We start from the raw sequence: 26,419 nt of genomic DNA, 5'->3' as shown, positions 1-26,419 counted from the left end.
TGTGTGGGGGAAAGATGAAAGAGGATATAAAACCAAATGCCCACCCTGTATACAAATCCTAGGCCATGGCGGAGTTCTGGCTCACTTTTACAACCTGACCGGTAAAAGAAATGGCAGTAAAGCCACAACTTCCCACTTCCTGACCCATGACAGACATTAGCAATTGATTATGGCATTCATGATGAAGCCCAGTTACCTAGAGCAAATCATTTGGTTGAGCGTCAAACTGTACCACCATGTTCATTTTGCTCATTTATATCTTATGAATAATTTGCATTCTAGAAACTCTGGTAGGCCCAGGAATTCCACATCCTGAATATGCCAGGGACCGCATGATTCAAGAGCTGAAAGGGGTCTGGTCTCCTGATGGGAAGGGTCTGTGCCAGGGTGAGCTCTAACCCAGTACCTTCCGAGCGATTCTCTCAATGACAACTCTGGCTACTTGAGTGATGGACCCGCCCTCTGGATCGTAAAAAGGACTCTGAGGATGGTCCAGGCTGGTCAGGGGTCGGATTTTCTCCTGGGGAATTGTGGGCTTGTTGGGTGACTGCAGTGGAGAAAACACAGATACAGAGAGTGGGAAATAAAACTGGTTAAAAACCACAAAGATTTGATATATGATCAGAACAAAAACCTTGAAAGGAATTTAACAAGTATAACTGCTATTTATATTTACAGAATTTTATTCATGCCATGTGTTGTGCATGAACATTTGTAGATCTATACTTTCAAATTCTCCCATGTACACAGTAGGATTATGCCCAGATGAAGATGCCGAGTTTTAGAGAGCCATTTCCAGCTAGGAAATTGCTGAACCAGGTTGGTCTGAATCCAGAGTTCTTCCCACTAGACCAGGAGTTGGCAAACTTGTCTGAGGAGGGTCAGATGGTAAATATTTTAGTCTTTGTGGGCCAACTGTGTCTGTTGCAACGACTCAACTCAGTTGTAGTGAGAAAGCAGCCCCAGACAACATGCGGTCGAATACGTGAGGCTGGGTTAGAAAACTCCAGGTTGCCCCCAAACCATAGTTTACCAACATCTGTTCTAGAATGTTCTACCACTGGTTTTCTGATGATTCCAGATTTCGATGCAGTTGCTGTGCCGACCATATCTGGAAAATATTGATATTCACAGGAGACTCCAAACTTCTTAGCCTGGCCATCCGGAAACCTTCGGAATCTGGCCCAGCTTAACACACGTCAACTTCCTGCAGTTCCCCATTCTCTCTCTCTCTTTTTGCCTCCATGCCTTTTGCCTGCTGTTCCTTAATGCTTATCTCTGAACTGCTCTTCAGCAGAGTCCCTTCCTGTACTCTCCTGACCAGCTGCATGGACACTTCCCGGAGCCCGAGTCACACAGCATGTGAGTATGTGATGATGGGACTGTGCTGGGCTCCCCTACCAGACTGTGAGTTCATCTGGTACAGAGCCTGGGCCAGACTCACCTCCATGGCCAGGGCATCCAGAACAGGGCCAGACAAGGAGCAGACGCTCGGGAAGGTTTGTCACTCACCACTCCAGGCGCACACGTACCTCATAGGTCACCCCACTGTCAGTGCCAGCGTCCCAGGGAATCAGGTCCTGCACCACTTTCTGGACCCAGCCGCACTCTTTGGTGCACAGATCCTCTGCGGACAGGCCCACGTTCCAGTCGGGACTGGGGCCCATCATGGTCAGGAAGGACATTAAGTGGCGTGTCCTGTCCACTGAAAATTCAGCCGAGGGTGCTGCTCTCCTGGAAACCAAATACAGAGACCTTTACCTTTGGGGCCCTGGGGGTGCATGCTCTGAGGGACATTTGGCCAGACGATGGCTAAAGGATGAGAGGGAGAGAAAGAAGGGGGATTCTCCCACTCGTCTCTGCCTTTGGCTATTACTGGTTTCTCTCTCCAAGCCCATCCATTGGCCACATGTGGAAACCATATGCTACCACACTATCCTTTTTTTTTGTGGTACGCGGGCCTCCCACTGTTGTGGCCTCTCCCGTTGCGGAGCACAGGCTCCGGACGCGCAGGCTCAGCGGCCATGGCCCACGGGCCCAGCCACTCCACGGCGTGTAGGATCTTCCCGGACCGGGGCACGAACCCGTGTCCCCTGCATCGGCAGGCGGACTCTCAACCACCGCGCCACCAGGGAAGCCCATGCTATCCATTTTTAATGTGTCTTCAGCACTTACTGTTATTTTGTGTTTTCTTATTTATTTGTTTAGCTGTTTACTGACTCTCATTTCTCACTGGAGCGTAAGCTCTGGGAAAGCAGGGGTTCTGTTTGCCTTCTTCACGGCTTTATTTCCAGTGCCTGGCACATCGTAGATGCTAAGCCAATGTTTCTGAATAAGCGAATGAACAAATACTACGGGCTACCTGTGCGCCCAGCCGTATCGGAAGTGACAAAACTGCTTAATGATGCCCCAAGCCTTTCCTTATACATTTTCCCAGATGCCTCAGAGCAGACCTGGGGTAAGGATTATTGACTCCAATTTATGGATGAGGACACTGAGGCTCAGAAGGGTTATGTGATGTAACTTGTCTAGAGTCACAAAGTGAAGTGGCAGAACGGAGACCACAACCGAAGTCAATCTTAAATTCAAGGTCCAAGTTCTTTTCGTCAGCAGTTTCTAAGTCCCCGCCACCCCCAGCCCCACGTCACTCTCTAGAGCAACACTGTGCCATCAGAGGGATTATCTGCCCAGCCTGCTGCCTCCTGTGCCCCCAGAGGCTGCTCAGAGCAACGCCCCGCCCTGGCAGCAGAGCTCACCCATCGCCTCACAGCTGGTTCCTTGGCCGTTTCCTCCAGTAGGCGAGCAGGGACCCAGCTGTAGAGCCAGACACCTTTGGCTGACGGCCCCCAAGCTGTGAGAGGCAGTTCTTCAACCTCTGTGTCCTCGTGTTGCTAAGACAAGGTCCTAGGAGTGGCCAGAGCTGTATGGGATCAGCGGCAGCAGCCCACTGAGAGGCGTGGTGGGAGAGCTACAGTCAGCCACACCTGGTGGCATTACCTGCGTTATTTTATTTTCTCTTCATGATACTCCTGTGGGGGTTAGAATTATCATCTCATTTTGTAAAGAAGAAAGCGTATAGAAGTTAATAAACTTTGAGACGCAGCTGGTGAGGCTGAGGCATGAAGACGGCTCTGCCTGACTCTCCGCCCAGGCTGCCCATCATGGGGAATCCTTAGCTGGGGACCAACGCGTCTGTTCAGTCCGGTTGGCAGTTGTTTGGGAGTCTCTGTGCCTGTCTGTTGGGACCAGCTGCTTCCGGCTGCCCTCATCTGTCCCCAGAAAGCGATGACTCCAGGCTTGCTTGGGCCCTGTGGAACTGGGCCCCTTGGGCAGGCCGGATGGGATCGGGCAACAAGCAGAGAAGGCGGGAAGCCTGGGTGTGCACCATCCCATACCACCTCTTAGAGCTGCGTATCCTTGGACAAATGACTAAACCTTTCTGTGCCTCAGTATCCAAATCTACAGAATGGGGATCCCCATAACTCCTACCCCAAAGGGTTACTGTTAGCATTTAATGACAGAACTCGCATCCAGTACTTAGCTCAGTGTCTGGCACCTGACCAGTTATTCTACAGTAAGTCCCCAACATATGAACCTTTAAGTTGCGAACTTTCAAAGATGCGAATGTGCATTCCATTAGCGTCAGGTGTGAGTGAAACTGCAGCTCGCCCTCCGTCTCCTATTGCTGACGATCCTTCAGCTCTGCCATCTCCCACCTCCTCTCCCTCCTCCAGGCAGTAACTCTCCTTGCCTGTTCACTCGATGCCAGTCCCTGTATGCCAGCTGTTGTACTGTACTACTGTACTTTTCAAGGTACTGTACTATAAGATTAAAAATGTTTTCTTTATTTTTTTGTTTGTTTTTTATGTATTATTTGTCTGAAAACTATTATAAACCTATTACAGTACAGTACTATATAGCCGATTGTGTTAGTTGGGTACCTAGGCTAACTTTGTTGGACTTATGAACAAACTGGACTTTAGAACACAGGAACGGAACTCATTCGTATGTAGGGGACTTACTGTATTACTGTTACTGACTAAAGCAGCACTGAAGGGTCATATGGAGATCAGAAAAGAGAGGCAAGGGGAGGGAGGCCTTCCTGAAAGCACTTCTCACTTCAGCCTGATGCCAGTGTAGGTTCTGGAACCTGAGTGGAGGAAGAGCCCGGCCTGAACCTGGCTTTGGCATCAGGACCCACGTGCACGTGCATCTGCTGGGAAGGCTCTCCTTCAGCGGCCTTCGAAGTGTGGTCGTTGGACCAGAAACATCGGCGTCCTCTGGGAACTTGTTGGAAATGCAAATTATTGGGCCTCACCCCAGATTTACTTACAGACTGGGGGTAGGACCCAGCATTTTGTTTTAATAATCCCTCCAGGTGATTCTAATGTGCCTCATATTTGAGAATCACTGGTCTACTCATCTTCCAAGCCTCAGGTCATGAGTCACCTCATCCAGGAGCCTTTCTGATCCCCTGCACTGAGACCACTGCCTTTGGTCTGTATTTCCACACACTCTGTGTAGGTCTCTGAGCTGTACCCTTCGATTGTAATCTCTTCCTCACTGTTTGGTCTCCCCCACTAGACTAGGAGCCCTTTGAGGGCAAAAACCTGTTTCACAGCCATATCCCAATACCAGGTTTCCAGTGGGCCAGCTGAACAAGTAGATGTAGGATGACTTGAGCTCCACTACTTACTAGATCTTGGGCAAGTAACTCTCACTCATCCTCTTCCAGTCTCAATTTCCTCATCTGACATTACCCTCCTGCCGTGTTGCTGTGAGGCTCAGATGATATGTTAGGAGGCCTTTATAAACTGCTAAAGTCCCACACTTACATAGTCTGCTATTTAGTTAGGTACAAATTGGGGGATTTCATTTCCTTTTCCCATGCATGCAGTTTCTGGCATGTAGGTCATTGCTTTTAGCAGCTTCTTTAAAGACCTGGCTTCTACAACAATTGCAGTCTGGGGAGCTGCAGCATTGCTCACCTAGGGATTAACAGGACACCGTCTGGGGTCTGCCTTCCAGTAACTGCCTGGCAGAGAGCACGGGCGTGTGGGCAGAGCGGGGCTGCTTGGCTCTGGACCCCTCGGGAGTCCAGCAGTGCCTTGGAGGAAGGCTTCTCTTCCGTTGCCATAGAGACCAACCACTACACCTGTTACCTGCCCGTCTCCCTGAGCATATGGTTGTGGGTCTGGTGGTCTTTCATATCCTGTACCCCATGGATGAAGCTATTCATCATGACAACCTAAGAGGACTAAACCAGCTCTAACAGCTGGAGAAACGAAACCAACCCCCATCCAACACACCACCCTGCTACTCTGCCCAGCTGAAGGATGTAACCATCTGAGAACGTCCTGTGTTTTACAAGGCTTACACAAATCATTTTCTGCTAATGCATTTTGGCCAAATCTGTAACCTGAGTGAGGTTATCCCCCAGACCTTGGTAAGTGTTTCAAGGGGTAGAAAATTTGGGGCAGCTGATCCCTGCACAAAACGCCTGACCTTAGGTTGGGTGATATGGTAAATTTGGCTGTAAAAGCCTGGGAACGATTTTATAACATGTTCAGTTACGTGCTGCTCTTTTCTCGTACCCTTGACTGGAAAATTCATCCTCAGGCCCCCCAGCTTCAGGGGAGGAAATGTTTCCTGCCCTCACCTCTAATTGCTTAGGACCCCTGGTGTACCTTCCCAGAGCATGTTGAACTCACTCTTTCCTTGGAGTTCCTTGTTTAATTTCCATCTTCCCTGTTAGTTTCCAAAAGAACAGGGACCATTTTTGTCCTGTTTACAGCTATATCCCGGTGCCTGGCTTAGAATTTGGCATGCTTTAGATTCTCCTCAAGTATTTGTTGAAATAAATGAGTTAATCTAGGAAATGAATATGGAGCTCTTAACACTTCCTTTGGCCTTCAGACCTAATTTTAAAATTACCTCAAAGTATTTATTACTTCTATAATAAAAATGCTATTTAAAATAATGAAATGGATAAGAATATATGTGAGTTTTCTTTAGGAAATGCTAGCTATGACTGGAATTCTTTAATTTGTCCAAACCATAATAAAAATTCTTATTCATGCCTTTCTTATATGCCATGTCTTCCCATATAAAGCATTTTATTAATTTGATCTTATTTTTCTATCTCAGATTTAAATTTTTATCACTTTTCTGGCAAAGAGAATTGATCTGGCCATACCATATAACAATGTACTATAACGTATGATAATGAAAATGGTGTAATATCCAGGATAAGATAGAAATAAAGATCAGTGGCACAGGCTGAAGATTCCAGAAACTTTAGATAAGGACTCATATAAAATTGAGGGGGAGAGGAAAGATCATGCAACAAGTGGGGTTGGGCTAACTTAATTGCAGTTTAAAAAAATACGGTATTCACACGTAATATCACACACACTCACACACACACACACACACACACACACATCCCCCCAAACAGCAAAAACTCAGAGTTAAGTAAAAAACAACCAGATCATAGGGAAAAAAAGTCAAGTTTTTGATCTGTTAGAGAAACGTTAATTTTCTCAGCTTTGAAACAATAAAAGCAATCACAAAAGTCATTGAATTATATACCAACTAAAAACATCTGCATAATGGAAACAACAGTGTTGAATTAGAAAGGAAAAATGACATGTTAGCAAAAATGTATCCCTCTAGTTTGACTGACAAATGTTAATATCTATAGTATGTACAGAGCTAGTCCAAATCTGTAAAAAAAAAAAAAAAACCAACAAAAACCACCACAATCCCAATAGGTAAAGGAAAGTTATGAACAGACAATTCATACCAGAAAAATGAAAACCAAATGAAGACACAGAGATATCTTGTGCCTTTTTTCATTCAGAGAGGCAGCGTGATGTGGGAGAGAACAAAGGGGACTGGAAGAGACAGCTGGATTTGAGCCCTGGTTCAGTCACTTATTAGCTATGTGACAGCAGCTTTGACCTCGTCTCCCTTTACAATTACTAATCTGCAAAATGGGAGCATCCTCAGACCCACCCCAGGGCTTTTAGTGAGGAAATGGCTTATCATCGTGACTGGCACCATAAAAGGACTTGGTAAATGTTGATTTCCTTCTCACTCCGCTTTTCTAAACAAAGCTTTCAAAACACGACGAAAGAAAAGAGGCAATAAAGGATTTTTATGGTCCTTCTAGAGACTTACTATACCATTCTAAGTTACAGATCCATATCTGTGAGACTCAGGTCATTCATATGCTGAGTTCTGTCCCTCCTGTTCGTTTCAAATCATCCTCAATAAAGAGCTTTCAAAGTTGCAGAAACTCAATCTCGACACTAGGCGGTGCTAGAGCCATTCACTAGGCTGAAGTCTGTGTGGCTGGAGGAAGGTTTCCGAGAGGTCTCCGCCTTGGACAACTCTGTTTATAACCTGGAGGCATCTAGGGCTCCGAGTCCATCTGGCCTGTTAGACTTCTGCGTTCTCTAGTCCAAGGCAAGTCTTCCTCTATAGTCCTGGGGACATCAACGGACCTGAGCAGGTTCTACAGGAGACCAGGAGCACCCTGAAACTTCCAGCCCTGGTTTGACAGAAAGATGCCTCTGGCCCCCTGGGAACCATGGCTGGGATGATTAAGGGGGCACAGCCCCTCCAGAGGCATGATTTCTGGAAAGGGTGACCATGTCTCTATTTCACCTGCCTCTCATCTGTCTCACAAACAGATCTGTCTAAACAAAGGTTAATTAATCAGAATGGCTGGGAATAATTAAGGAGACTACAGTCCTTTAGAGGATTCATCATAAGGAAAGGAATAAAATTTATTTTTAAAAGTTCCAGTAATTCCTAACAGTCAGACTTAACTGGAGGAACTAACTGAGTGGTGGAAATTCAGCATTGATTTGCAGGAACCCTGGGCATTTTCTACTCAGGCGCCGGAAGAACTTGTGGAGGATGTGGCTTTTGCTCCGAATTTGTCTTTCCTGTCTCTACCTGTACTCTGGGCTTTTGGAGCCACAACTTGATTTATTGAGCTAAACAAGTCAGCAGCTAATTTGTTCATTCATGGCTGTCCTTTGAGAAGTGGTCCTGGGGATAAAGATGGAAGATCATTGAAAAACAAGTCAGTTTCTCTGGGCAGGACCTCACAAAGTAGGTCACCCTGGCTTTCCACTGGCCTGAGGGAGGCTGGAATCCCATTAACCTCAATAGAGCAGGCTCACAAGGAGGGGCAGGGCTGTTTCTGCAAAACAAAACTTGGCTGCATGTAGGCTTCCTAATTTGACTTCCTAATGAGATTTGGAAGAGGAAAGGGGAGACTGGGGTATGGGAAAACCAAAGGAAAATTCCTTTCCCTTAACAAGCTGATAGCACTCAGTGGAGAGGCTTTGGGAATTTGGGAAATCTGATTGTTTGCCATGGATGAATTCTGTTCCACTGGGGTCTCAAGATATCTGAGGGATGGGTGAAGGGTGGGAAGGTGTCCCCAGATATTTTTTTCAAATCTTCAGAAAAAAAAAAAAAGCTCCATTGACTCTTTCATCCTCTTGGAGCTACTGTCCAGTCTCTCTTCTTTCACATCAAACTTCACAGAAGAGTTGTCTGTACTCACTGACTCCATAACCTCACTTTCTGTTCACATTTCACCCTGCTGCAGGCTGTTTACCCTCCCCCCATAACTCAGCAGAAAGGATTCCTAATAAGGTCACTGATGATCTTCATGTTGATCAATCCAACTGGCATCGTGCAACTCTGGTCTTCCTTGATCTCTCAGCTGCCCTGGACACAGCTATCCTTCTTGAATGCTTTCTTCCCTTGGCTTCCCTGTTACCAAGCTTCCTTCCCCAATCTCCTTGCTATTCCATTTTGCTTCCTATGCAGGCAACTCCTCCTCAGCATTAGATGTTGGAGCTCCTCGGGACTCAGTCCCAAGCCCTTGACTCTCATTCTCAAGCTGTCTCTCAACCATGTCCTTGGTGTTGATTGTCTCCCATTCCTTGGTGACCCTCAATTTTATATCTCAGTTTAGAATTCTCCCCCTGATTTTCAAAGCTTTATAGTTAACCGTGTTCTCAACACCTCCAGTGTCTGAGTGGGGTCCTCTGCAATGTTAAAGCCATGGGGGACACAGAGACCAAGCCTGCATTCCCCGAGGAGGTAGGGGCGCTTGGTACTGCACGCATGAGCAGTGCACCTCACCTGCTCAGCCACCTGAGAGGCAGTGCTGACTTTTACGACATGACTGGCATGCGGCGGCCAGGAGGCGGGTGGCTCCACGTACAAGGCCAGGCCGGGGGCTGGACAGGGCCCTGTTGCTACTTACACGTTGAGAGGCTGCCAGGCTGGCCACTGAGCTTTGGCTTTGATGACAGTGAGGACCTCATCGCTCTGTAAAAAAGGACCACAGGTATTTAGTGAGGAGAGCTGGGCTCAGGGAGCACGAGGGTTCTGACATAGTGACGCTGTCCACCCCCCATGCCATTACCTGCTGCTGAGACTCTACCTGCCCCCGGGTGAAGAGCCCTGGAGTCTCGGCAGTCCCAGGAGGTGGGGCTGCGTCCAGGGTGCCTGGTGTGTGCTGGACACCGAGGGGCCCACTGAGCCACACTTCAGGGTTCCAGCGCAGACCCTTCTCCACAGGAGCCAGGCTTTAACTTGCCCTCCCCCTGGGATGGCCAGACCTGCACCATCATGTCCAGCCTGGAGGGCAGGTCATGCTGTGTCCAGGCTTCCACTGGGGCCTGCTCCAGCCACACTGCAGCCACCATCTGACCCCAAGGGTTGTCACCCCCGAGGCCTCTCCTGCTGTCGAGACTCACATACTGGATCAGACTCCCTTGGAACAAGGAGGGCAAGATGAAGCCTGGGGCCCACACTCCTGGGCCACTCATGTAATCCTGCTCTAGTTTGCTTTGGACAGTGTGTAGGGCACCCTTAAAGCCTGGGGACCTAAAAGAATTTTTTGAGGAAGAATTTGATAATTAACATTTAGAAGGAAAGCCTTAAGTCACCATCATGGGGAAAAATCAGAATTTTGTTAATCTTGCTTAACTTTCCTTCGAGATTTGTTTGGGTTTTTATTTTCAATTACACATTGGGGCTGAGGGCTACCATAGGCTTTTCAAGGCTTAAGCTTCCACAGGTCCAAATTCACTTTTGGCTGGGGTTTCCCCAGAGTGGATTCAGCTGGTCCTGGAGCTCCCCTTCCCCGGGGCCGGGGCCCAGCAGTGCTCAGACACCACTGTCCATGCTGCACGGAAAAGCCCAGGATGTCACCAGCAGGGGCAGCAAGAGCTCTGTTGCCGAATGAACAGGTTTCTGAGTTCCCGAAGGGCAGAGACTGGCTTGGATGGCCCACAGCTCTGCCCCAGTCCTTAGACTTGTTCCTGGCAGTAGGTACCTAGCATATATTTGGGATGAATCGATGAACTTCTCCTTAGTTGGTGGGTACCTTGCCCAGAAAATCCCATGCAAGGAGGAGGTCAGAGGTGCCTCCAGGCTCAGGCCGCAAGATTAGAAAAAGCCCCTGGTCTGGAGCACCTCGTCTGCAGCCGGGGAATGGGTTGCTGGAGCAGGGTGGGGAGCTCAGAGGGGACAGGAGCTTAGCCAGACCCTGCTTGGCCTGGGCACCTACTGATGGTCCTGGTGGGGCGAGGGTAGAAGTGAGGCCCACAGAGCACCCCATCCCCCAAGACGCTCGCAGCCTGCTCTGAGCTCAGGCTTCCTTGGGGGTTCCCCCTTTTGATCACAGGAAAGAATCTGTGGATGCACAGACACCCCCCAGCTCACATGTCTGCAGGGAGAGCGTTTCCAAGTCCCAACAGAGCGCTTTACATTTCTCATGGGAGATTTTTTTATTTGTTGAGACTGTATCCCTGACTCACTCCTAATACGCATCTGCTGAGTGACTGAGAGAAGCTGCCTGACATGAAGTCACATGTAAGACTCGAGCTGGTCTCCTGTGACCTGGGTTTCCTGTACTTAGCTCATACGTTCCATGTCCCACAACGAGTTCTTCATCTGCCCCTAGAGCACTGCTCTTCCTCAGTGGACCCCGTCGGGCACATCCACCAGCTGCCTGCATTCCTCCATCTCTTACCCCTCACAGCCGTTGGGCCCCAAGATCCACTGCATTCACAGCCTTACTATCTCGAGTCCTACACAGTCTCCTCACCAGTGGCCCCGGGCTCTAGTATCTTCTCGCTTTTCCCCAGTCCACCCTTGACATTGCTGCAAACCTGACCATACCTATTGCCCGCCTAAACCCTGCAACAGCTCCCCACAACTTCCAGGGTGATTTCTTAATCCCTGAGTTTTGCCTACGTGGCCCGCATCAGCTAGCTTTTTTCTTTGATTTTTAATTTCAGAATAATACATGCTTTTTGTGGAAAAATTTAGCATCACAGAAGCACACAACGTAAATGTTGAGCATTCTGCTTTAGCATGCACCCTGGCTTCTCCCACCTCCTTCTCCAGAGTGTTACAGTTCAGTACATATCCTTCCAGACCTTTTACTATACTTAGGTATTATGTGTGTGTGCGCACATACATTATATAGAGCTTTTCCCACAAAAACTGCATCGTATTGAATATCTTATTCTGCACCACGATTTTTACATTTTCCCCTTACTATCATATCATGGGAAACTTTCCATGTCAGTACCTATGCCAATATAACTCCCCTTTTCTTGATTTTTAAAGTGTTAGAGATCTTCAAATTAGGGTAAGCCAGGTCAAGACTTAGAAAAAAAGAAATCCAAGTATGAGATCCAAGTAATGAGGTACTGTCTGAAGACAGTCCTTTTGCCCTTGAAGAAATACTTTACTAGAAAATAAAATCAATGTGGGTGGAGTTAAGGGGGCCACCAAGTTAGCTGGCCCTGCAGATGCACCTTGTATTACAATTAAATCTTGGTTTTCAAGTCCCAACTAATGACATTGATTTTGCTTTTGCAGCATATAACTCAACAGAAATTGTTGGGGCCCTCCACTAGTGTTTGTGGTGCTGGCATTCCATCTGTATTTTTTAGAGCCATGGAGGCTCCAAGGATGGTGGTTCCACGTCTGCAGGCACTAGAACAACTTCTTCCTGTAAACTGTTTCATCTCAAGGTTACGCACCATCTGCATGATCGACAGTTCCTTGTTGTGATCTTTTATGGTAGCCAATGAAATAACACAGGAACATTCTGGAAAATATATTTAAAAAACTAAACATTTTTCTTGAAGCATCAAAATTCTCTAGTAGAACCAAAGCTCTATAGGATTGGAGAGGGTCTGGCTTGTTCATGGCCATATCCAAGTGCCGTGGATACTCAGTCAATTGGTGAAAAAGCAAAGCCACACCATTTGTTGATGTATGTGTAGAATTCCATAGCGTGCACGTTCTCTTATTTAACTGGCATTATTGCTGGATATTTAATTGTTGATATAAATGATGCTATAATGAACACTTGTGTACATATTTCTTTGTTTACACGTTCCCGTGTCATAGACTTCCAGGAATGATCAAACGATGAAGCAAATTGACAATTTTGGTAGTGCCTACCAGATTGTCCTCCAAATGTCTGTACCAGTTGGTACTTCAGCAAGAATGTGTATGTGCCTATGTCTTTACAACTTTGGGCACACTGGATACTATCAATCTTTTTCGTCTTTACTAATCCAGCAGGCAGGAAAGTAGCATGGTTGAGAGCCTAAGCCCTAGAGTCACACCTGATTTCAAATCCTGACCGCACCGTGACCAGCTCTGTGTCCTTTGGCAAGTCTCTGACTGCCCCTAGCTTTTTCATCTCTGAAATAGGGTTAAAAAGTATATCTACCACATGGTGTTATTAGGGGGACAAAATGACATAATTCAAGTAACGTGCTAATAACCGTGCCTGTATCAGCATCAATACTAGCTACTACTCTTATTCTTATTCACATTCAGGCCAAGATGGGATTTGTACTGCCTGAGTGCAGAGAATGGAGCACACAGTGGCATCAACAAAGCCACAAGGCCTCAGGAGGATGTCCCCTTATTTAAAGGTTAATGTAGCCGGGTGAGCTTTGGATGGGGGCACTGGGGTTCCAGGTACTTCACATTCTGAAGACTGAAGAATTTAAATTCAGAGTAAGCAACCCAACCTTCAGACTTAAATGAAAATCTGTTTTAACAAGTCTCTAAAGCCCAGAAAGGATCTTTCAAGATCCTTAAAGCCCTTATCCATCCATCTCCCATAGGACTGTTTTCAAAGTATTTCAGGGCACTCAGTTCACGCCTTGTTTGCATGACGTTAGCACTTTCCCAGAGATATGCCAATTAAAATAAAAAACCTCCAAGAAACTACAGGGTACTCATGTCCGTCTTCCCGGGGATGAGTTCTTCCATTTTGCTTTTGGTAAACATATTGTGAAGATGTTACAACTGTACTCAGACTTCCTCAGGTAGCAAATGAAAATTGCACAGCCTACTAAATCAGGCCATGGGCTGAGGTCAGGTCCAGAGGAAGGAGGACTCCTGTGGAGTGGAAACAAGTCTGGGACAGGTCAGGGGCAGAAATCACATGGATATCAGGAGATGTCACGTCTAAGCAGAGCAGAGGGGCAGAATGTGAGTCTGGGGGGCCGGGTGAGGGCTGGTGTCTGAACATCCTTACCCCACACTGACCCTCCCATGCCCCCCCAGAGCCAGCTCCCAAGGCAGGAGAGCTCCGGCATCTCAGCTGTGCTCACGGCAACAGGCAGTCTGTCCCCTCCTCCCTGCCTTGCTTCTCGCCTCTTCTCTGTTCCTGCACCTTCCTGGCTCTTGAGCTTTCGCCTTTGTCTCGCAGTCCTGAACCACAACCTGTTTCTTCATCCGAAGGCCCCTTTTGCTCCGCGTGGCACTGAAGCTGAGCTTCATAGCACGTCCTGCCCCAGACCAGCAGTCTGGGAGTCAGCCCAGCCAACTTGCCTCCTGCCCCCCAAGGAGAGAAATGAGATGCAATCCATGAGGGGAAGGAATCAAAACAAGTTGAAACAACAGCAGCAACAATCCACTGTTTTCATGTGCTGGGCACCTTGCTAATTACCTTATATATAGTATCTGATTAAATCCTTACGAGGCGTCTGAAAGGTCGGTATATACTTTTTAATCCTCAGCAATACATTTCTTTGGCGAAATTAGTTACACCGTTAGTCAAACGGCATGTCTAGAGTTTAAACCTCAGTCTGGAGACCACGTTTGTCAGCCTGTGAACCCAGGTGGAGGGGGCTGGGAGGGTAAGCCGTGGGACAGGAGGGAGGGGTCTCCTGAAAGGTTGGGCCCCACCCCTCCCCAACCCGTGCTTCCGCTGTCCTTCAGGGCGTGTCCTAGCCTACCCTGAGTTCTGAATATTACAGCCATGCCGGGGGGATTATCATACAGTGTTCACGATACTGCTAATGGTAATGCTGTCCTGAGAACTGGTTTTGATAAAGAGGGGGGAGCACAGGGTCCTTGAATTGGAGAGAAACTGCTGCTACTAAAGAGAAGGCAAGCCGATGACACTAAATGCAGGGGCAGTGATCCATGTGTGTGCACACAGAGACCCCCCACCCCACCGTGCATTTCCCCATTTATCAGCTTGTTTCTCAGGAAAACCTTGGGAATAGCTGCCATTTCGTTTTGCAGATGAGGAAACTGAGGGTCAAAGAGGTCAAGTGCCTTGTGAAGACTGCGCAGTAACCATGGTTCCAATACAGATGTGTCTGACCCCAGAGCTCATGCTCTTTCCACTTTCCCTGACGATTCTTCTTCTCCATCTCCCTCTTGTCCCTCCCCTATTTTGCTTGTTTTTCAGCAAGACCACGGCTGCCCCTGGCTGACAGTTTTCTCCAAGGAGCCCTTGCTTTGAGGCACAGGGTCACCCAATTCCCTCTGGAAGGGCAGCACCTGTCATCCTGTGTAAAGACCCCAGTGAGCAGTGTCTGGTTCCATTATTTGCTCCTACCGTTTCCCAGAATTCCCACTGACCACCCATAAAAAATATCAGCCCTGATGGCTTCCACCTCGGAAGGGGACTTTTTCATCCCTCGGTGAGTGTCCTGGTGACGAGCAGCAGGAAATGAGACACTTTATGAGGCGATGATGGAGATTAAGCATCTTTAACATCAATTGTGCCCAGGATGCCTCCCCTCATTTCAACAGCCTCTGGTCAGAAATAAAAACAGCTCACATTTAGTGGTGCTCTACAGTTTGCCCGTGGTCTCAAGTGGGCTGCACCGTAGCCCTCTGAGGCAGGCAGCAAATGGTCCTCCTTTCCCAGACGTAGTAACTGAGACTCACCTCTCTCTGTGCCAATGGTCAGCGCCCAGCTCTTAGCTTCCGGACCATTTAATGCAGCTGGTCACTCCCTCTGCCTTGAATCACTTTCCGCCTGGCTCTGGCACTCGCCGCCTCTTAATTTTCTCCTCACCTCATTCTTCTTCAGTCTCCCTTGCTGACCCACTTCATCTTCCTCCAAACATTGGAGTGCCCCTGTACGCAAGCCCTTGGTGCTCTGCTCTTTTCTATTCACACTGCCTTGGCGATTTCCTCTTGTCCCATGCCTTAAAATACAAGCTGCGCATACACCGATGACTCCTAAATTGTCATCTTCACCTCAAGCCCGCCTCTGAACTCCAGCCTGTACGTTAACGGTCTTAACACTTTCATCTGGATGTCGAATTGGTATCTCAAACTCAACATGTCTGAAACCAAACTCCTGATCGTCTCCTCCCCAAACCTGGCCTCTCTCATTCTTCCCACTCCATGAAATGGCCATGCTGTCCTTCTAGTTTCTCATCCTTGATGTTTCTCTCTCTCATACTCCACCTTGGATCCTTCAGCACATCTATCAACTCCACTTCTAAAATGTATTTATGAGCCAACCACTGTCTGTCACCATCATTAGAACAGGGCCTGAACTGTATCCTCCCTGTGTCTTCAGCACCATCTTGGTCCAAGCCACCATCATCGTTTGCCTAGATTATTGCAACTGCTTCCTGGCCGGTCTCTCTGCCTCTTCCCTCGCCCTCCTCCAGGCTCCTTCTCACACAGCAGCCACATCATGCCATCCCTCTGGTCAAAATCCTCTAATGGCATCACACCGCACAGCCAATGGGGACCTCGCCATGGCCCCCTTGGCCCTTCATGATCTGCTCTGCCCCCCGTTACCTCACTAGCTTCATCCCTAACTTCTCTCCCCCTTGCTCACTTTGCTCCCAGCCGCCCTGGATGTCTTCTCCTCAGACGTGCCAGGCACACTTAGCACTTGCTGCCCCCTGAGCCTGGGGTGCTGTCCTCCCAGACACCAGAGCATGCATTCCTCTGTCTCCTCCAGGTCTTTGCTCAAATGTCACCTGCTCAGTGAGGCCTCTGCTGACCACACTGTGCAAAAGAGCAATTCCCTGCCCCTTCCTCGACCTGGCACACCCGCACTACTTTATCTGGTTATTGTTTCCCCGTAACATTTGTCCCCATCCGACATACTATGTACTTTGCTTTCTTTTTATCATTGATCTCCCCCTGCTGGAATAGGCATTCCACGCGGGCAAAGGCTTTTGTCTGTTTTGCTCACTCACTGCTGTACTATCAGTGTTTAGAACGTGCTTGATCGATCTTTGCTGTTTGAATGACAGGCTGTGCTGAGGAAGGGGCTGGCGTCCTTCTGAGCCCCAGGCCACCAGGACTCCACAGCGCAGGATGGAGCCACAGCTGGGTAAAGTGACACTGACGGACCTGCGCGCTGAGCTGGCGGGCACTGGAAGAGCCAGTGGAGAGTGCCAGCCAGAGAACTCTGCTAGACCTGCCTGATAGTAGAAGGAGGGGGAAGGGACAGGACGTGGAGGCCACCTTAGGAACCATGGTGAGGCTCACAGGCTCTGAGCCTGCCTCCGATGGACACCCCAGTGACCTGGGCTGGCTGTTTATAGGTGCCTATGCCCCACCTTGCTCCTAGGAAGCAGATGCCATCTCAAGTGGCCGTCTGATCAGCTATTTCAAAGCCAGAGAGCGTATCTGAAGCCCATTAACAGATCCACAAGAAGACGATGTGGTTTCACAGAAGCATTTCAAATTCAATTTCTTTTTATTTCTTTTCAAACACAGCCTGTAATCCTGATGGGAAAATTGCATAATGCCCGTAGATAATAATTTTCCCATGAGATGGTTTTGTGAAAGCAGCTTGACGTTTCTGAAGCTGGAGAGGAAGAGGGCGCATCAGAGCTGCCTGGGCCTGCCCTGCTGCCCCTGCACCCACACTTGTCTCTGGCAGGTGGAGAGCTCTGAGACGGGCATCATGCCATGACCTCACAGAGAGGGCCAGCCTTCTGTGTGCCTCTGTTACCCCAGGCATTGGTTTAGCTCGTTTGGTAACCAGCGTGCCAATCCTGGGCTTAATCTCATTTTCTGGACTTTCATCGTATCCTTCAGAATGCTTATGGAAGTCTGCGTCTCTTCGGAGTCAAACAGGGAGCTGAAGGGGTGGATGGGGCACGTCTCTGCCTCCCAGCCCAGCCCCTCATGACCCGATCTTCCCACGCTCTCCTCCCCACCTTCTGCCCTATCTCCAGCAATTAGAAAGACGTTAGTGCTGGGGTCAGAGCAGAGAAGTGAAAGAGGGGCCAGGCCAGGCGAGATTCTGACATCACACAGGAGAGGGCACGCTAAGCCGGGCCGTCTGCCTCCCAACAGGCGAGGGCTGCAAGGAAGCCCAGCTGGAGCCAGGGAGGGAGGATGAGCCAGGCCAGGTCTGGCTGAAGGTGCCTGCAAGGCAACCTGTAGGGGCAGCACCCCTAACCCTGCCCCTTGGGAGCATCTCTGGGGGTCTTTTTTTTTTTTTAAGCTTATTTAATTAATTAATTTATTTTTGGCTGCGTTGGCTCTTTGTTGCTGCGCGCAGGCTTTCTCTAGTTGCGGTGAGCGGGGGCTGCTCTTCTTTGCGGTGGCTTCTCTTGTTGCGGAGCACAGGCTCTAGGCATGTGGGCTTCCGTAGTTGTGGCACACGGGCTCCAGAGCACAGGCTCAGTAATTGTGGTGCACGGGCTTAGTTGCTCCGTGGCACGTGGGATCTTCCCGGACCAGGGCTTGAACCTGTGTACCCTGCGTTGGCAGGCAGATTCTTAACCACTGCGCCAACAGGGAAGCCCATCTCTGGGGGGTCTTAAAGGCGCAGCATTCGACACCCCTTACCCCTCTTCCCTGTCTCCCCCTCCCCACCTTCCTCCGAGGGCAGATTCCATCCAGTCCTGGAAGCCATTGTTAGGGCAGGGGTTGGACTGTGTCCCCCCTGTCTCGCCAGCACTGGCCTGGTCTGGGGAGGTATACAGGGAATGATTAAGGAATGAATCATGGGTTAGTTAATTAAAGAATGAATTCATGACAAGCTGGAGGAAGCCTCTGGCCTTCACTGCCCTCCCAGGGAGTCTTAGGGGAACTCTTGCGAGTGCTACGGGACTCAGATGCTGCTGAAGCGCTTGTGAGTAGCAGTGTGAGGACCTGATTTATGTATTTAGAGGGTTCTGCTGACTGCAGTGGGGGAGTAAAGTGCAGGAGGGCAGGGGGAAGCGGGAGACCAGACACTGGACCACGAGAGAGCAATGGAGCGGGTGGAAAGATGTCGGACGCAAGACATTATTTTAAAGGGAGAAGCAACAGGATCTTCTGATGGATTGAATGTGGGGTGTAAAACAAAGAGGGGTCAAGGATGACTCTGAGGGGAGGTGTCATATAGGCAGTTGGATAGATGAGACTGGAGTTCAAGGGAAAAGTCCAGGCAGGAGATAAATTTGAAAGTCATTGGTGTATAGGTGCTAGTTAAAGCCACAGGCGGAGTACCTGGGCAGTGAGTGGAGACAGACAAGAGGGCGGGGGAGAGGGAACAGCCAGCAAGACAGGAGGACGCTAGGACCTGCCCCCAGGACCTCTTCAGAGCCCTTGTGCTGCCCCACTGTCCCCTGCTGCGCCCCCCTCCATCCACACGGTCCCCTGCTGTCCCCATTGTCCCTGTCTGTTCCCACTGTCCCCCCCTCACTGCCTGTACAGCCCCCGACTGCTGCCAGCCCTGCTACTTGCTCACTGCTGCCAGCACTGCCCTGCTGGTCACTGCTGAAAATTCAACTGAAGCTGGTTTAGGAAGGACAAGAAAGCAAGGTGGTGGAGCCAGCAAGCCCAGACAGCTATTTCTGAGGAGTCGGCTGGGAAGGGGAGTCGAGAAAAATACCAGCGGCAGGAAGGACATGCGACTGTTTCTTAGAAGATGAGCGACATTAGGGCGAGTTTGTTTGGAGAAAGGTATAAACCAGTAAAGAAGGAGAAATTGCTGTTGCAGGAGAGAGAGGAGGTGCGCTTGCAGGACTAAGGTCCTTGAAAAGATGGGAAGAGGTGAGATCCAGACCCACGATGGAGGGAGGGCAAGAGGACGGAAGAGGAAGGCAGAGGACAGTAGCTACTGATGCTCCATTACAGGCATTGCTGGGCCCACGTGAGGATCCATTCATCCAGCAAATAACAACTGAGCCCCTACTCTGTGCCAGGCGCGGCTCTGAGTGCTGGAGATAGAGCCCTGAACAAAAGAGACACCAATCAATCCCTGTCCTCGTGGAGCTCTCCTCTTAGAGCAGGAGGCAGACCGAAACAAAGGAACGGTGACGGGTGTGCAAGACTTGAGTGGGTCTCTGGGGAAAACAATGTGGGGGGGTGGGGGGGCGGTGAGAGGGGGGCCAGAGTCGGATGGGGAGGGATGTGGCAATTTCCAATAGAAGTATAAGTGCTAGTGCATATGTAAAGGACCAGGAAAGAATTCTAATAAGATGAAAATATACCTTACATACTCAAGTAAGGTCTTCAAAATTTAAAAAATAACGTAACCATATTATAGGAAGTTAGAGAGAGACAGAGAGAGACAAGCAAAAAAGAAATACCCATAATCCCACCATCCTAACCCAGCAGCTGTCATCAATTAGTATGTTTATTTCTATATTTGTGTGTCTTCATCACATAGTTGAGATCATAGCTTACACACAAACACACACACACACACACACACACGCACATTTTCTTTATCCCTGCCATTTCCTTGTAACAAGGGAGCTAGACTATTATACAAACAGATTATTAAACAAACCATTCCGTACCTTGCTTTCTAATTTAGTTATGTTTTAGAGATAATCTCATTACTGATATAGCTCTTTTAATGATGAACCCAAAGACCACACAGCAATATAAAAGTACACATGTATATACTTTTGTATCTTTATTTTTTACATTCCTATATAATCTTTTGGGCTCATCATCTATTTGTATAATAATCTAGCCATCACGTTACAAAGAAATGGTAGAGATAAAGAAAATGTGTATGCGTGTGCGTGTGTGCTTTTATTTCTATTTGCCTGAAGTGTCTCTGGAAGGAACATAAGAACTTCACAAAGACGGGGTGCCTCGGGGGAGAGGAACTGGGCAACCAGGGAGCAAAGAAAACAAGACTTTTCACTGTATAACTCTGCATTGCTTTTGAATTTTGAGCCACGCAAATATATTGCCATTAAAAAAAATGGGAAGAAAAAGCCACTCCAAGGCTGTTCCCCATGGTTTTCTCATCTGGAGAAATATCCACGAAGGCTTTGGAGGAAGTGTCTGTGAGGCCTGCACTGTGGGCGAAGAGGGGCAGAGCAAACAGCTAGAGGTAATGGGCTGGGAGCCAGAGCAGCGGCTGAAAAGGTGGGGAGAAGGGACAGAAGCCCAGGGGCAGAATTGATAAGACATCTGATGGATTCTTTACTTGACAATTTTAAAGCCTGTTAGGCTTCGTTAGGTTTTATTTTCTTTGAAATAAAAGCCGTTTCAAAAAGAAACCAGAACTCCTCTGCACACCAGCATCCCCCTCCTCCTTCTCTCTTTTCCCCAAAGAAGCTTCTGACCCAGGTATTCTACTGTCAGCCTGTTTTTCTGGGTCCTTATATATAATAACATTTCGCTTCATCATCTCCCTCCATCCACTGATTTCCATAAAAAGCTTTCAAATTATTAAGTAATGAGGCTCTAAATGACCTGGACGAGGGAGAAGTAAGCAGGCCTCAAGGTGCTCAGCACGTTAGCATCAAATAAGGTTCCAGAAGTGCTGCTTTCTTCAATGGTGCCATTTAAATGCAAAGGAACCGCTTAATAAACTGTAAAAGCTTAACTCTTCTCATTCCTGAGACTCCCAGATACCCACGGAGGTTTGGGGAGAGACTGGGAAGGGAAAAGGAGAAATTGTGTGTCCAGATGACCCTGAAGAGGTGTCCCTACCAGGAAGTTAAGGTCACACACACACAGGCTGGTCTCTTGCCAGGCTTCCCCTGGTAACAGAAGGCCCCCGGACTGCGAAACTCCCCTTCTAGTTATTATTGTGGCATCACGGAGCAGGGGATAAAGAGTGGTGTGCTGGAATAAGGCAGACCCAAGTTCAAATCTTGACTCTGTCATTTATGTGCTGTGTACGTTTGGGGAAGTCACTCATCCTTTCTGAGCAGATTCCTCAGTGTGTAAAACATGTATTTATGGAGCTTCTTCTAAGGTCAGAGACTGTGCTAGGCAAAGGGCATAGGGCAGTGAGTGGACAAGGTGACATGGCCTCAGCTCTTGTGCGGTATGTCCACTAGCGGGTGTGGAGGATGACAGGAGTGGACCCATTTAAAATACAGCCATTCCAGGGAATTCCCTGGCGGTCCAGTGACTGAGCTTCCACTGCAGGAGGCGTGGGTTTGATCACTGGTCAAGGAACTAAGATCCCGCAAGCCGTGCCGTGTGGCCAAAAATTTAAAAAAAACAACAAAAAAACAGATATTTCAGAGGAACTGTCCTGCACGTCTTATGTCTCAACCTCTGAACTGGACCAAACCGCCCTGCCTACATTCCAAGAAGTCAGCAAGAATGAGACTCTCCTGTTGAAAGGCCTCGTTCATTTTTACCTAGTGACCACTTCACCTGAACTAGGAATCTAGCTTTGCTTGTCAGCCCCAATGAACTCTTCTTAAAAATAACTTACCTCTTCTTCTTTTTTCCAGTAAAAACCCTGATTCTCTCGCATGTAATCAGGACACAACTGGGGTTTCTACCTGAATCTGTGTACCCCAAATTACAATTCTTTAATCCTAAATAAATGCTCTGCCTCTTGAACGGGTTTCTTGTTTTTGAGGTTGACACTGGGCACGGGGCATAGGGCAGCAGACACAGCAACACAGTCCCTGCTCTTGTGGGGCGTGTCCTCTAGTGGGTTACTAATAACACGTGAGGAATGAACGAGATAAATGTAAGTAAAGGGCCAGGTGAATGGAAAGGAAAAGGGAAGCTGTGATTACTTAGTTATATTCGAATGTCGCCACCCCCCTTCTTTCAGTGTAATCTCCCACTTCTGCCTGACCTACCTTTCAGCCTAATCTCCTAGTTCCCTGCCATGCCCAGGGACGTCTCAAGACTTTCGAGTCCCTTTGCCTGGAATGTTCTTTTCCCAGCCCCCTGAAGTAACTCCTTGAAAAAGCCTTCCTTCCTTTTTTGAATAGAAATTTATATATTTAAAGTGTACAACATGACATTTGTACATAGTAAAACAAGATATACATAGTAAAACGATCACTACAGTTAAGCTAATTAACATGTCCATCTCCTCACATAGATGCCTTTCTTCTTTGTCATGAAAGCACCCGGAATCTACTCTCTTAGCAAATTTCCATTATACAAAACAGTACTGTTAACAACAGTCATCGTGTGGTACATTAGACCTCTAGATTTATTCATGCTACCCATTTGTACATCCAACTGCAACTCTGTGCCCTTGGACCAACATCTCCCCATTTCCCCACCTCCCTGCCTCTGGTAATGCCTTCTTGATGGCCCAAGGTTCTCAGACTATCCTCTTTCATGACTTCAATCATGTTGCATGATTTGGCCGCCTGGCTTGCAGGATCTTAGTTGTCTGACCAGAGATCGAACCCGTGCCCCCTGCAGTGGAAGCGTGGAGTCTTAACCACTGGACCACGAGGAAAGTCCCCATGTTGCATGATTACCTGCTCACTTCGTTTGTTCACTTATGTGTCTTTTCCTCCAGAAGGTGTCTAGTAAAGCACCCATCTTATAGTAGATACTTGATGAAATATACTGAAGGAATGTTCAGTAAATCGAAGTGTTTATTCCCAAATGTTACGTGTGAATTATGAGAAGATCTGGAAATTATTACTGCCCCCTAAAGAAGCATTCATAGAACTTTGTGATTTTCACGCCATGGACATATTACAGGTTTACACAGTAATTCACAGCAGAGGTAAGTGGACGCCTCCTGATGCTTTTCTTTCTCAGAGTGAGGTCTGAGGAGCCCTAGGGTCTGTGAAGACATTGTTAGGGTCTCTTAGTTCTCTGTGAGATTGTAAACATTTTATATTTTTATGACAATTTTAAAAATCAATTTAAGCGTATTATAGATGACCTTGAAGATCTTATAATCGAGCACCGCCAGGCAATTTCAGTGGCCGGGATGCATTTGTGTTTACATCCTATTGCTGCTCTCTACAACTTTACTGTGCGCTAGTGTGGTGGACTGTCTTTCTCTGCCCAGATCCCTCTTCAGCTGCTGAAAAAGATGCTAAAAGTTGGCCCTTAGCTGTCAGTTCTTTTGGGGGGATTGTGTTGCCTGGATAAAACCACCGCATGTGATGTTGGCAGATGCCTTCTTTGAGCCTGCAACCAGCTCAACTTCTCCCTCTATCTGTTTCTCCTTCCTCCTGCTTCGTTCCACAGGAGTGGCTCCTGAGAGCATTCCCCAATTACTTTGGCTAATCTTCACTCAGTCTACTGCCCAGAGACCTCAGCTGCTATAGTTAGTGGATAGAAAGAGAGGCAGAGTTAACAAATCAATGACATTCTCACCAGGTAAAGCCCAAATGCTATGTGTGATGTCGGTGGATGGAAGAACAGTGGGAGAAGTGAGTGAGGCCCAAGGACCACGGTGCATGGCCTCACCAAACCCTGAAGGACCACGGCAGGGCAGTCAGCATCGAATCTAGATTGTGAACAGTCATTTAATTTCAGCAAAACAGTATCACCCACCACATTAAAGCAATGCTCCTAATTAGCATTTTAAAAGGTTTGTAGTTTTATTTGTTGTTATTATTATCGTTAGTTTGCTTTTATGGTCACAGGAGAGCTATAAGCATAAGGAGTTAATATCTAGTTATCTTTTCACATATTTAAACAATAATATGATGAAAATAATTATAATTCAACCCTGAGGGTTTGTGAGCTTATTATATGTGCTCTTTAAAAGAGGTCCATACACTACTCCAGTTTGGGAATTATCCAGTTTTGCAACAGCATGGTATGAAGAGCTTGGGTTTTGGAGGCTCTGTGGCTTAACTGTGCAACCCCGGACATGTTACTTAATTCTGTGAGCCTTAATTTTCTCATCTCTAAAATGGGCTAATGAGATCAACTTTATAAGCTTGTTGCAAGATATAAATGTGCTATCACTGAATGTGGAATGCTTGCACAATTCCTGACACACAGTAAATGCTCAATAAAAAGCGGCAGGCAGGAGAGGCCTAACAGTAAAGAATGCACCTCTTTCCAAGCCCTTTCCAACCTGGAAAAACTCTTGCTGTCTGCCTCCATCCCTGCAAGACAGCTGGAGGATCTGGTTTTAGGTAAGTGACTTCCAATAGGGAGTCAGAGTTAAATTTGCTTAAAAGCTAGCAAGCAAACAAACACTAAAGCCCCAAGGCCTTCAAGTAAAAGGTTAAAAATAAAGAACTAAGAAGAGCTATGGCCTAAATTGAAATTCAGAGAATTTTACATTCAAGGACCACTTAATTGATGAAATAAATATTCCTGTGGTAGGCTAAATAATGGCCCCCAAAGATACCCACGTTCCTGTGAATGATACCCGGAAACCCGTGAATGCTGCTTTTTATGTCCAAAAGAACTTCACAGGTGTGATTAAGTTAGTGATCATGAGATGGGGAGATTATCCTGGATTTTCTGGGTGGGCCCTAAATCTAAGTGTCCTTATTAGAGGGAAGCACAGGGAGATTTGACTACAGAAGACGAGGTGGCAATGTGAGGACAGAAGCAGCGACGGGAGTGATGTGGCCATAAGCCAAGGAATACCAGCAGCCACTGACGTCCTAGAAGGGATGAAAAGCCTCCTGGAACCTCCTGAAGGAGCTAGTCTGGCCAACACCTTAATTTTAACCCTGTAAGCCTCATTTTGGACTTCTGCCCTCCAGAACTGGAAGAGAATAAATTTGTGTTGTCTTAAGCCACTAAATCTGTGGTAATTTGTTATAACAGCAATCAGAACTGATACAATCCTATGGGCCCTACTTGCCCTTTCAATTAGTGAATCTAGTGAAAATGAAATAACTAAGACCAGTCGTTGGATGGGAGGAGTGGAGGGGCATAGCTGTTGGATTCTGAAGAGCTGATCTGCATCCTGTCTCTCCACATTCTGGCTGTGTGACCTCAGGCCTGTCAGTTAGCTTTTCTGAGCCTCACTTTCCTCCTCTGTAAAACGGGACTAATGGTAACTCATGTTGTGAAGATTAAATATTTATTAACCATAAAACCATGTGAACAGTTTTCATTATTATTATTACTGTTTCAAAAAAAAAAGTCCAAAATGAAGATTGTAATCAAGATTCCACCTCTTAGGAAGATGGCCTAATGAAGCCTAAAATGTATATCTACGGAGACCCCGTGCACGTTGGATTTAGGCCTGGTTTTGGAGCACAGTGCTGAAAAACTCAGTTTTTAGACCCCTGTCTGTAGTTCCTGCTGCACTTCACCCACAGCCCACCTGCAATTCCTTACTTTTGCAACCCAGGCTGTGTGTGGAGAGAATGCCACTTAGACTTCTCTCTGATGTGATGCTTTCTTTAAAAAGAAAATATCAATAATCCAATCATCTCTAACTATTAGGCAATTTTTCTGTAGTTTTCGTTTCCTGAAGGATAAATCATGGAAATAATCCATGCTTGAAGCTATAACAATAAAAACAACTATTATTTTTCAAACTCAAGACCATTCGCATGTATCCAGTCTATCTTCCAATCTCCCAAAGCAAAAGGGAGAAAATAAATAGCTGAGCAGTTTGAAGTTGGAGCCTATCAACAATTTTTTTTTCCCCATTTGTATTCAGTTGAGCATTTCCTTACTCAGGTAGTAAGAAAAGAATTGCTGTTTTGATTGAAACTATGTGTAGTTTTGATATAAAAAAAAACTTTATGATTGATTTTTCCATATTACAAAAGTGTGTTCATTGTAGATCATTTACAAAATAGAGACGGGGAAAAAAGAATAAAAACAACCTGTAATCCCACCACCCACAGATAACCACTGCTACTTTTTCCATTTTAAGCCGATAAAAAAACCCACTTCAGTGTACCTGAGTGTGACATTTACGGAATCACCAAAGCAGCTTAATTCCAATGATAAT

At 47.3% G+C, this 26,419-nt stretch overlaps 1 protein-coding gene across 1 annotated transcript in view; it reads right to left on the bottom strand.

Moving 5' to 3' along the window:
• The window catches only part of SPON1 (spondin 1), a 276,658-nt gene that overhangs the window by 13,577 nt on the left and 236,662 nt on the right, over positions 1–26,419 (bottom strand). The window contains exons 7-9 of the mRNA XM_060018539.1: positions 9,296–9,360; positions 1,533–1,734; positions 407–547 (exon numbers count right to left, since the gene is read on the bottom strand). Of these exons, the coding sequence (XP_059874522.1) occupies positions 407–547; positions 1,533–1,734; positions 9,296–9,360 (408 nt within the window). The remainder of the gene's footprint in view (positions 1–406; positions 548–1,532; positions 1,735–9,295; positions 9,361–26,419) is intronic.

This window comes from Delphinus delphis, chromosome 8 (assembly GCF_949987515.2).
Source record: "Delphinus delphis chromosome 8, mDelDel1.2, whole genome shotgun sequence".
In the NCBI taxonomy this organism is placed as follows: Eukaryota; Metazoa; Chordata; class Mammalia; order Artiodactyla; family Delphinidae; genus Delphinus; species Delphinus delphis.
Note: the sequence above shows the minus strand (reverse complement) of the source record. Positions and strands in the feature narration are given on the sequence as shown.